Source organism: Chinchilla lanigera, unplaced genomic scaffold (genome assembly GCF_000276665.1).
Source record: "Chinchilla lanigera isolate Chin_1 unplaced genomic scaffold, ChiLan1.0 scaffold00086, whole genome shotgun sequence".
Taxonomy (NCBI): Eukaryota; Metazoa; Chordata; class Mammalia; order Rodentia; family Chinchillidae; genus Chinchilla; species Chinchilla lanigera.
This window is the reverse complement of record NW_004955487.1, coordinates 9061978-9073663: the sequence shown is the minus strand read 5'-3', so window position 1 is coordinate 9073663 and position 11686 is coordinate 9061978. Positions and strand designations below refer to the sequence as shown.

General features: G+C 42.5%; 1 protein-coding gene and 1 long non-coding RNA gene across 2 annotated transcripts in view; one reads left to right on the top strand and one right to left on the bottom strand.

The window, feature by feature from the left end:
- Positions 1-122, bottom strand: part of LOC102011013 — a 664-nt gene extending 542 nt beyond the window's left edge. Inside the window, exon 1 of the long non-coding RNA XR_263991.1 lies at positions 31-122. This is a non-coding gene — a long non-coding RNA (uncharacterized LOC102011013). The remainder of the gene's footprint in view (positions 1-30) is intronic.
- Positions 123-128: 6 nt separating this feature from the next.
- Nbas (neuroblastoma amplified sequence) overlaps positions 129-11686 on the top strand; it is a 179133-nt gene continuing 167575 nt past the window's right edge. Inside the window, exons 1-6 of the mRNA XM_005404440.1 lie at positions 129-312; positions 1708-1762; positions 2945-2981; positions 6438-6515; positions 7447-7494; positions 8330-8373. Of these exons, the coding sequence (XP_005404497.1) occupies positions 196-312; positions 1708-1762; positions 2945-2981; positions 6438-6515; positions 7447-7494; positions 8330-8373 (379 nt within the window). The 5' untranslated portion in view covers positions 129-195. The remainder of the gene's footprint in view (positions 313-1707; positions 1763-2944; positions 2982-6437; positions 6516-7446; positions 7495-8329; positions 8374-11686) is intronic.

The window sequence follows — 11686 nt, the reverse complement described above, 5'->3', positions numbered from 1 at the left end:
CACACACACACTTGGGTAAGAAAGGCTCACTGACGACGCCGGTCCTAGGGCCTGGGCCAGCGGGTGTGGTCGTCCCTTTCCTTTCCGTAGTCCGCTCGCTCCGCCCCGTGCCCTGAGACTCACCCGCGGTCGCGTCAGGGGAGCGTGTCCCGCGCGGGCTGCCGTAGCGCCGCTCCCTGCCGCTGTGTCCGGAACATGGCGGCCTCCGAGTGCGGGTTGGCTTCGGGTCCCGGCGGCGTCGAAGGCGAGGAAGAGACGATCCTCTACGACTTGCTGGTCAACGCCGAGTGGCCGCCGGAGACAGAAGTGCAGGTGAAGCGGGTCTTGACGGCGGCGGCTCGATCGGCAGGCTGAGCCTTCGCCGAGCCACGTCGCCAACTTGGGGGGGCGGCAGTCGCCCTGGCAACGGCGCGGGCCGGGCGGTGGGGGGTCCCCGTCTTCAGCCGGCCGAGACTAGGGGTGCGGTGGCCACGCAGCCCCACCCGGCCGGCGTCGGGCCTCCTACAGGGCTGTCATCCTCCGGGACTCTGCTCCCTGACCAGCCAGGCAGCTTCATCTGCCCATGGAGATGCTGCTGGGCTGCAGGCCTCCCGCCCCCGGCTGGCCGCCGCGGATCCCTGCCAGGGGCCGGCGCACCCGGGATTGTGTGTTTCAATAAAGAAGCATTTGGTGCCGGGCTGGTGGCGCACATCTGTCTCCCCAGCACTCGGGAAGCTGAAGCAGGAGGATCGCTGCGAGTTCAGCCTGGGCTACATAGTTCAGGGCTAGCCTGAGCTGCACAGCGAAACTTTGCCTTCAAAAAAAAAAAAAAAGCATTCGATGATTGCCTGAGTGTTCATGTGTCCATCTGTCCATGTATCCACATGCCCATCTATCTATGTGTCCATATGTCCACCTGCCCGTGTGTCCGTCTGTCCACATGTCCATCTGGTCGTCTGTCTGTGTCTGTGCAAGTATTATGTGAGGCACCGAGGACACAGAGATGAACTGAGCCACCTTGGCTCGTCCAGTCTAGCGGGGAGAGCCTGCGGTAAAGTTTCCTCATGAATTAGCAGAATGTAATCGCTCAAAATGCCACAGGAGTGAAGAGAAAGGAGCTACTGACGAGAGTTCTCAGCTAGGGAAAAAATTACAATGATGGGAACTTAAGAGCTGGACCTTGACGTAACTGGATGTCTCCTAGGTAGAGATGTCAGGTTTAGGGTGAAGAGTAGAGGTCACATCCTGTGTATATTCAACACACCTGAACAACGGAATTATTTAACATACCAGTTGTGTAGTTGGGTTTCGCTAGTACCATTGTCTCTATGCATATACTCGGTGGACTTGCCTCAAGAAGGGAGTTAAGGAGTCCATGTAACCCATTCTCCTCTGAACAGAGCTTGTTAGAGGTCTGTGCCACCCTCCTCCATAGACCTTGATGAGCTGCTGCAGCCAGTCTGGTCTTTGTGCTGGACTTCTCCCGCCTTTCTCTTGGTGTTTCGATGTGGAACAGTTCCCCTGTGGTTCTGTAAGGTTCATCCTGATGCGGGCTGTGGCCTGCCATGCTCTGCCATAGTCCCATTGTACCGAGTCCTGAGTCAACTTGGTTTTTTTGATCTGTAGGTGATTTTAAAATGCTGGTATTTTCTAACCAATTCTGGGAGTATTAGCGAGCATGCATTAGTGTTATGATAAAATTATCAAATGTATTCTTTTTAATTGTAGCCTCGAGGTAACCGAAAGCATGGGGCATCATGTATCATCACAAAAGCAATCCGAGGTAAATCCCCTTTATTTCTGTCTACGATATAGTTGGCAGTTTCTCTACATTTCATTCATAACTGCTATTTTCGAAAGTTTAGGGGTTTTGAAATGTGTTCTTTGGACTTCTCATGCTCATGTGGAGCCTAATAAAATGAAATAGTGTACATGTCTGTTTAGTTTTACACTTATTTATGTAAACAGATGCATACATGTGTGCATATGGGTTTTCATGCACATGTATGTTTAAAACAGTTTAGAGACTGCATATAGGAGAGGTTTAACCATTATAGGCTTTAGAAGAGCTAACGTACTCAATTTTCATGATCACAAACGCTTTGAAAGTTTGAACGTGTAGAAAATAACAGGGCCGGGGATATAGCTCAGTGGCACAGCGCCTGCTTGGCAAGCACAAGGTCCTGAGTTCGATTTCCAGTCCCCCTGTGAAAAAAAAATACACGAGTAATAAAAATTCATTATAGAAAATTTAGAAAATATAGGTAACCATGAGTTAAAATTATTTTTCCTCATTTTACAACCCAAAGACCTGAGGCTTTTTTCTGTTGATACACACCTAGCTGCATACACAGTGTATACATACTGGTGTATTCTAACCAGAGTCATATGAAGCGCTGTTATTGTTATCTGGTTGTTCTCAAGACTGAACCAAGCAAGGCCTTGTGCACGCTGGGCAGATACTCTGCCACTGAGCTGCACCGTGGCCCCACAGCACTGTGTTTTCAGTGTGCTGGAGATTTACTTTCCTGTTTTAGGCATTGTTGTTATTATTATTATTATTATTATTTTACATTTGCAATAAAGCATAAATTGGTATTTTGGTTTAATTTCTATGAAAATAATTTTAGTTTTAATGGTAATTACTGTGGTTTCTTGCCCATGGTTTCACAAAAGCTTCTTGGATTAAATTTCACATCTCTAACCACTTTTACTTTCCGTAGTTAGGAAATAACTTCAAAATTCTAACACATAAATTTAGAATTAATGTAAACAAATAACCTTGTAAAGGTTACAATATATATATTAGGTTATTCTCATTTTAGGCATTGCCTTCTCAATGTTTTGTTTTGTAATGACTCTCTCTGCAGTGTATTTTAGATTTTTCCTCTGTATACCTAATTTGAAAATGATTTTTAGAGGACAAATGATTTATATTTGGCTTTGTTGTTTCTTTTTATTACAGATCGTTTATTGTTTTTACGCCAATACCTCTGGTACAGGTGAGACTTCAGTTCTTCAGATAAACTGAAAATCAGATACAAATGTTATTTGTAATTATGTTTTCATGACTGAACCCCAGATCATGATACAGATGCTTACACTCAGCTGAGCCCATTTCTTTTTTGTTGTTGTTGTTGTCTTTTTGAGACAGGGTCTTGCTCTGCAGTACAGGCCGGCCTTGAGCTCGCTTTGTAGCCCAGGCTGGTCTTGAACTTGCAACGGTCCTCCTGCCTCAGCCTCCCGAGTGCTGGGATTGTAAATGTGAACCACCATGCCCGGCTCACAGCCATTTTCTAAGTAGAGATTTCACATGTTTTGGCCTGAGCTGGGGCCATCTCCATGGACTTGGTAATTTTCACTGCCTTTCTTATTATTAGGAATATTTCCTGATGACCCTGCTGCCCCTAATGAGTCTGGGCCTCATCTTGGATGCCCACATGGTGGGTCAGTGGTATCCCCAGCTTATTTAGAAAGCATTTTTGTCCAGAGTATCCCGTCAGCTCTCCTGTGCTCAGTATTAGGTGCTGTGTAGCAGTGAGGTTTCTTGGCATTTCCTTTTTGTGTATTTTTGAACTCTTGAGTATTATCTTCTCAGGCGTAGTATTGGTTTTCAGCTTTAAAATTAGACACACGGGGATTGCTTATTGCTTTTTCCCAATCCTAGTAGCCCCTGAGGTCAGATAGCTCCATGAACAAGACCTTGGCCTGTGTCTTGGGCCACAGTGGTGTTTGCTAGTGCAGTCTCCATCCCTGCATGCACACCGGGTCCTTCTCCGCTGGTGCTCAGGATCTGGTGTTACAGCGGAGAAGGTCGAGGAGGCGGGGAGTGGCTGCAGGGGAGCCTCGAGCCACTGTTACTGTGGGAGTGGGTGGCTGGAGGATGTGTCTGGCCTCGACAGCCCCCGGTCCTCTGTCAGAGGTGGCGGACGCAGGCCTTGCTCTCTCTGAGCACCTCCAGGGCAGGCTCCGTAGTGACTCTCTGTCTGCCTCCTGAGAATCCTTTCTCCTTGAAGTGGTCATCCTCAAATGACCAACTGAATAAAATTCAATTCTTCTTGAATTTTGTTTTGAAACGGGGTCATGCTAAGTTGCCCAGGCTGGCCTTAAACTTGTGATCCTCCTGCCTCAGCCTCCCAAGTAGCTAGCATTAGAGGGGCAACTTAGTGAGACTCCATCTCAGAAAACAAACACTCCCCCAAAAACCTTGTATGTTATTTAATTTTCGAATATTATAACATACTAAAAATTATAGACAGTGTAATAAAGCTGTTTGTGACTCATATCTGTATTTGAATTAAGGCTGCTGTTGCTATTTTGCTCTGTAGTTTTAGATACTCCCTTCTCTACGTAAGATGTTGCATCTCAAGTCCTCCTCCACGTTTCCTCACTGCTGCCCCTTCCAGAGGAATTACTGTCCCTATCCATGCATGTTTCACAGTTTTATTGTACTTCTCTAACTGCCTTAATACAATATTTTGTGTTTTAAAAATGGGCCTAAATATACCAAATACAATTTTTTGTGGTACTTTGTATTTTCCTTTTTTTATTTTAAAGAGAGAAAGATAAAAAAGGAAATAAAAACAATGATACAAAAAACAAAGAAACAAAAAAAATGATACAGAGTTTCAAAACAGGATAATAAGAAATTAACAATGGCTAATACATTGCATATTGTCTTCAAAGTAGTTGCTTAGATTATAAGATGTGGGCATGCAAAATTAATCAACTAATATAAGCATAAACTAATCTTTTCAATGGACTAAAAGAAGATAGAAGTATAATTACGTTAGCTATCCTGTATATATATTGCATACTTTATAAAATATATATTTTATAATGTATATTTAAAGTACAACATGTTTAAGTATACATATTAAAATATTTTATAATAAAATAATAATGTTATAACAAATGCATAATAAATAGCTATAACTCATTATAATAAAATATTTTATAATATATATATATATTTTCCCTTCCTTCTTCTTTCCCTCATCCAAGTTGTTCTTTCCATTGAGCAGTTTCTTACCCTTTCTCAATATCTACTGAAGATTTTGTATCTTATTTACTCTTAGTTTCTTACACTAGGGAAACAACGATGTTTACACATGCGAGTTTGATTTATTTCACTTATGATTACTGTCTCTAGTTGATAAGGGTCCTGCTTTGTAATTCAGGATGGCTGGTCTTGAATTTGTGGCAATCCTGCTGCCTCAGCCTCCTGAGTGCTCGGATTACAGATGTGTGCCGCCTCATGAGGGTCATACTTTGTGTTTTTTTATTTTGATAATGTATTTTTCCTTTCTTTCAAGTAATCATTTTCTTTAGTCTTCCTTTCCATTTCTTTGCTTGGTCTCTTCAGGTGTCAGCCCTCTTGTTCCTTGTGTCTCCCACCTCACTTATGGTATATGCTCAGTTCCCCGCGTCTTTTGTAGATGGCTGATTGTGATCCCAGGTGTGAGGGCTTGTGCTCATCTCCCCTTTCATACATTGCAAGTGTGGGCTCTTGATTTTTCATAGGAGATTTCACTTCCATCTTGCACAGACCAAAGTTCTCTGCAGAGATGTGAGCCCAGGACACTCTGGTCCTTGGGAAAGCATTTCCCATTCTCTCCCGGGCCCCACGCCAGCCTTTCCCCTCTGCCAAGTCCTGTTTGTGAGCGTTGTTTTTCCTCTTGCCCAGCTCTAGCTTTGAGTTACCTTTTCATTACTGGTGCTTAGGAAATTTCTCTTTGTTTTTGGTGTTTAACTCCAAACTAGAATTTGTTTTGGTTAAGGTCGAGCCAGAATTTTTAGGTGGTCATAGGTAAAAGTGCTCTTTGTTCTATAATCAGTGCCCTTGGTAACTTCTTTAAATCCCAGTACTGGGGATTGAACCCAGGGCCTTGTGTGTGCTTGGCCAGTGCTCTGTGACTGAGCTGTATCTTAAGCCTTTAAAAAAATTTCTTCTTTTTAAACATTTTATTTAATTTGTTTATTTATTTTTATTACAAAACGCAATTTATTTATTTTTATTGCAATTTACTTTTCTAAAAAATGCAACCGTGAGAACAGAAAACTAAGACTCACTAACCCTTGCAGGACAGAAAAACGCCTTGGACAGAGTCTAAAAGTGGTTATACCTAATGTCTGCCTTCCTTATCACTCAACAGCTGAATGTTAAACATTTTATTTTAAACATTATTTTAAAACAGGGTCACTGGGTTGTCCAGGCTGGCCTTGACCTTGTGCTCCTCCTGCCTGTTTTCTAAAACTAGAGAACTGTCCATGGTAAAATTTCAGATATCAAGTTAGTACTTTTGGTTTGGTGTTTGCTAGTATTCAAATTTTTTATTCTAATGGAAAAAAAATTTTGTGTCTCTCCTTTAGGTACCTGTACTGTTTATAACATTTACCTACTTATTTGTGGCTTTTGTGATTAGATTTAAGTGAGCTAATGTGTTTGTTGGTTTCAGCCCTGCTCCTTTTTTGCTCCCTGATGGCCTGGTCCGATTGGTGAATAAACAGATAAGCTGGCATTTGGTCCTTGCGAGGTAAGGAGGTGTGAAATCCACCTGTGTTTCTGAGTTGGCTTTGCATTTTTATTATGGGCATTCGTTTTGGGGCCCTTAAAACTTCGATGCTCAGCTTTTGTCCTGCATAAATTCTTTGTTGCATATAATCAGTATTGTTTAGAGATGTTTATTCAATCTACATTGAGTCATTTTTATGCTTTTTTGTCTATATAGGCATCTAATTATAAGGTTGAAAGATAATTACCAAGTAGTAAGAGGCAGAGCAGAATGTGAGCTCAGGCCTCTCTGCAGAGCCCATTCTGTCAACCCCTAATATGTAGTTTCAGCCACTGAAAGCCAAGGATGAGAGATGACAGTTTTCTTAGGCAACATGATTTTCATCCTATGATTAATAAACAGAACAATTCCATATGCCATGTCTTCCTCAGAGAAAAATTCCAGAGATGTTCATTGTAAGAAATGTTGGTAACAAAACATGTAAATATGAAATCAACCATATGTTAACATAATCATATTAAACCATAACAGGTAAATCACTTTTGTGTAAACACCAACTTGTGGGTGATGCCTCCTCGAGTTTCTCTTATTTCTACTTCCCCAGGTCTCTGCAGTCTCCTGAGTGGTTCACTTTTTCAGAGAATAAAGCTTGTCTTGCACTCTGGAATTTAAAGAAATATTCAATTGTTTAATTTTTTTTTTTTTTTTTCTGGCACCGGGAATTGAATTTCAGGACCTTGCACTTGCCAGGCAGGTGCTGTGTTGTTGAGCTATATCCCCGGCCCATTTCAATCCTTTAAAAAAATGATGGATAATTAAAGCAAAAAATTTAAAATTAGTACAACTTTAAAAAGTAATTTAATCTGTACTGAAGATATCAAGTGAGTAGCTGTTGGCTTGGGGTTTACAGTACAAATATTCACAGTGGCTTTTCCCATTCTTCCTTTGAAAGCAACGGGAAGCTGCTGGCTGCTGTTGAGGACCAGTGTGTGGAGATCAGGTAACTGTTGACACTGCTCATCTGTAAGGGTTTCTTTGAGAAAAACTACCTGATGGGTAGGAACTAAGTTTTTAACTTTTTCAAAGGCAGTGTATTTAAAACAATTTAAAAAATGATTTGACCACTAAATCACTTTTGTGTAGTATCAAACACCAACTTGTGGGTGATACCTCCTCGAGGAGTTTCTCTTATTTCTACTTCCCCAGGTCTCTGCAGTCTCCTGAGTGGTTCACTTTTTCAGAGAATAAAGCTTGTCTTGCACTCTGGAAGTCACTCCTTTTGGCCATTTACTAAGTGAGCTGAATAGATGCTCTGGAAGGTGCAGAAAAGAGCAAGGTGGCTTTGCTATGTCGGCTGAGGCCGTAGATCAGATGGGTGTACAGGGGGTGATGGTTGTGCATCAGCTACGTGCACAGTGCCGTCGGCTCAGGGCTCCCAGTGCTGTCACATGCTCCTCCTGAAGACCGTGAGAGTCTCATTCATGTGAGGCACTAGACCATCTGATAGATGGAATGGTTTAGTGTTTATTGTCCCATAGAAAAGCTGCGAAATCTACAATATGTATAGTGTCTTTGTTGTTCTTTTTCGTGGTGCTGAAGATTGAATCCAGGGCCTTTGTATGGAGCTCCCCAACTCCTTTTAAATTTTTTTTTAAATTTTGAGACAGATCTTGCTAAGTTTCTCAGGGAGAGCTTGAACTTGCAGTCTTTCAGCCTCAGCCTCCCTGAGGGGTGGGATTATGGGCCTGCACCACTGTGCCTGGCTTGTCATGCCTGAGAGACCCACGATAACTATTAGTGTGAAACTGTTATCTTGATTTGCATATATTTTTCAGGTCTGCAAAAGATGATTTTACGTCTATTATTGGGAAATGTCAAGGTAAGGGTTTCCAAAATATTTTAAAAAAGAAAATTTCAAATCTATAATGCTTTATAATATTTATTAAATTAGAATAAATATTAAATACATATTTATGAATGATTTTTATGGCTGTTTATTGAAAGTTTTAAAAATTGTAACTAGTTTTTCTAAATTCCTTGAATATTTTGCATACTGGGTAGATTTAAAATTTAAACTATTTTTAAAATGTCTAAGCCAGTTTGGGATAAAGTATTCGTAAGTATCTGTAATTTTTACTTTGGATTCAGTGTAGACATATTTAGTTATAAGTCAAGGTTGGTCAGATACAGACTAATGAAAACATCTGGGATTGATAGTTCTTTGAGATAGCTAGCAAAAATTTATTAAGCGTGTAATATGAAGTATAGTAAAAATACAGTGAATGCTTAGAGTAAAAGATGCATTGTCATTAATCCCCATCAAAATACTTCCCTGTGCTTTAAATGCACTTATTGCATCATCCTTGCTACTTCCTGTAGCAGCTCTGGGGTCCTCTCTCCTGAGGGTGTTAGCTGTGCTGTTCTGACTGCCTCATTGTCCTGAATGGATTCAAAAGGTTTCTCTTTCCTGGTCATTTTGACTTTGGGGAAGAGCCAGAAGTCACACAGCACCAGATCTGGTGACTAAGGCAGATGAGGCACAGTTTCACATTTTTCAAGCCTGCCTTAACTTTGGATGGCACTTGGCAGCAGCATTCATTATTTTTAATCACACCTGGAAAGAGGACTCCAGAGCTGCTGCAGAAAGTGGCAAGGACTATGGGGAAGAGCGTGTTTGAACTGGGGGGAGGATTTTGAGGGAGATAGTGGCAGTGTATCTTTCATTGTACTACATTTTTGAAATTTTTATTTAGTGTTCGCCGTGTTTCTTCTCTGTAGTTTTTGATCATGCCTTATGTGTGCAATGAACTGTCGTACTGTGTGCTTGCGCTGTGATTGTGAGTGAAAAGCCCGGTCCTCTGAGGCATAGAGGACAGGGCTGGAGGTGAGACTCAACCCGTGGGGCCATACACACTCCCACGGTCTCCTCCCATCAACCCTGCTCATCCTTTGAACACTGCCATTTTGTTATGAATCTGTCAGTGGGTTGATGCACCAATGCACTTAGACCCTTGGTGATCTATTCACCTTCCAAGAGTGCCATCTCTGAGTACAGGAGGCTGTTTGGGGACATGTTAGATCCAAACCATAGCAGAAACTCAGGGGAGGACATAATTAGGAGGATTATGTTAGGTAAACAGATCTATTACCTCTGTGCTGTGTACACATCTGCAGTTCCCACATCTAGCAGACAGACTGGTGCTCGGGGCAGTCACTGCGATGGTGACACAGTATGCTGGGCGCTGTACTGAGTGCTTTACATGTGTATTCTCACTTAACTAAAAGGAATAGCCTGTATATTTTATCTTAAAGCGATGTTAGGATGAAGTAAATCTTTGACAGTGAAAGAGAACGGTGGAGGAGGGGTACCAGCAATTTTGGAAGCTGCACAGCGAGGATATATGGAGGATGCCCTCATGGGAACACCGCTTTTAGCTCCTCAGTTCTGTCTCCTCAACCATTTAGATGTGTTGGAGAGTGAAGATCGCCCCTTTAGTGTTTGTGGTGCTGGGCTGAGCCTCGGGTCTCTTGCATGCTGTGTGAGTGCTGTCCCACAGAACCACAGAGATAAGTACTTAGCTGTTTTTCACTTCTCTAACAGCACTAACTAGGCACACTTTTCAAACAGTGCAGTTGGCGTTTGTTTTGGAAAATCTGCCCTGTTCATTCTTTTCCAGAACCACACAGGTGGCTGGAAAAACCTGGTGATAAAGGCTTTGTTACCAGGTGGTGACTGAAATCTTATCTCATAATGAAGACACATCTTATCTCATAATGAAAACGTGTCTTATTGGGACATGAGTGTGGTGGCATTAGTTCATAACTGCAAGTTACAGTGAAAACAAGTCCCTTGGAGGAGCTTGTTTCCCACAGAGACAGCATAAATCCATCCAGCCATCAATACGAGGCGAGGGGAACAATGACAGCGGAAATACATATGTGGAGTTCAGTTAGCACATGAATATTTTCAGGGCAAAGTTGTCCTCTTGCTGGTTTTTATGTAGCATCTGTGCATACATTGATGTTTTACTCTGTGTTACCATTTTTGTGTCTTTTTACTTCCAAATTTGATTTTTCTCCTTAGCTGTCTAAAAGACAGGGAACCGATGTTCTTTTCATTTTATTTCAATTAAAAAAAACAACAACACAGAAAAACTTTGTTGCCAAGTGTGATGGAGCACGTCTATAATTTCAATGAGGCAGGAGAATTGCTGAGAGTTCCAGGCCAGCCTGTACTACTTAGTGAGACCCTGTCTCAGAAAAACAAAAGCAAAACAAAGTGCCATTTACAGAGTATGCTGTGTCTTGTTTGGATTTAATAACAAGGACCTTCAAAAAATAAGGGCTGGGGATTTAGCTCAGCAGCACAGTGCCTGCCTGGCAAGCACTGGGTCATGAGTTTGATTCCTGGTACCAGAAAAACAACACCCCCCCCCCAAAAAAAACAGGGACCTTTCTTGGATTTTTAAAATATAGTTTTGTTTTTTGAGCTAGGGTCTCGCTGTATATGTACAGGCTGATCTTGAATATACTCAGGGATCTTCCTGTATCTGCTTCCTGATGCTATGAATACAGGCATGCACCACCATGCCCAGTCCTTTTTTGAAATATACTTTTTACCTAATTGTGGTTAAAATGCAGAAACTTATGATGCCAGGTATTCTTTCCTCGTATACAGAAGGCAAATGGAGTGTGAATTCTTCCCAGCACCTTGTTAGGTGGAGGGAGGACCTCTGTTAGTTCTGTCTGTCTGGTGTTCTCGAGGGATGGCAAACCCACTCCATTCCTATGCCCTGTTGGTAGAGATGTTCAAGAGACAGAAACTTCACATGTTGGGAATGTGACGTGCGCTATGCCCCAGGTCTAGGATGGCAGTGTCGAGTGAGACCCTGCCTCTGACTGAGGGGCGTCCAGAGTCCTGCTGGCCAAATAGTTACATGCACAGCAATACGCTGTGACAGATATGACCAGAGGTATGTCTGTAGCCTCACTGGGCACATAGAAAGGAGCGGTCAGCTTTGATCGTGTTGAAGAAGGCATGGTGACAGTCACAAGAGGCCTGGTAGGAGCAGGAGGTCAGAGAGCGCTGTCCAGGCAGAGGCAGCTGTGTGTGTGGAAGACGTGTGTGTGCCAGGGTGGGTTGGGGGGCACGAGTGGTTCTGCTTTAGTGTTCAGCGAGCCTCCATGCTGTT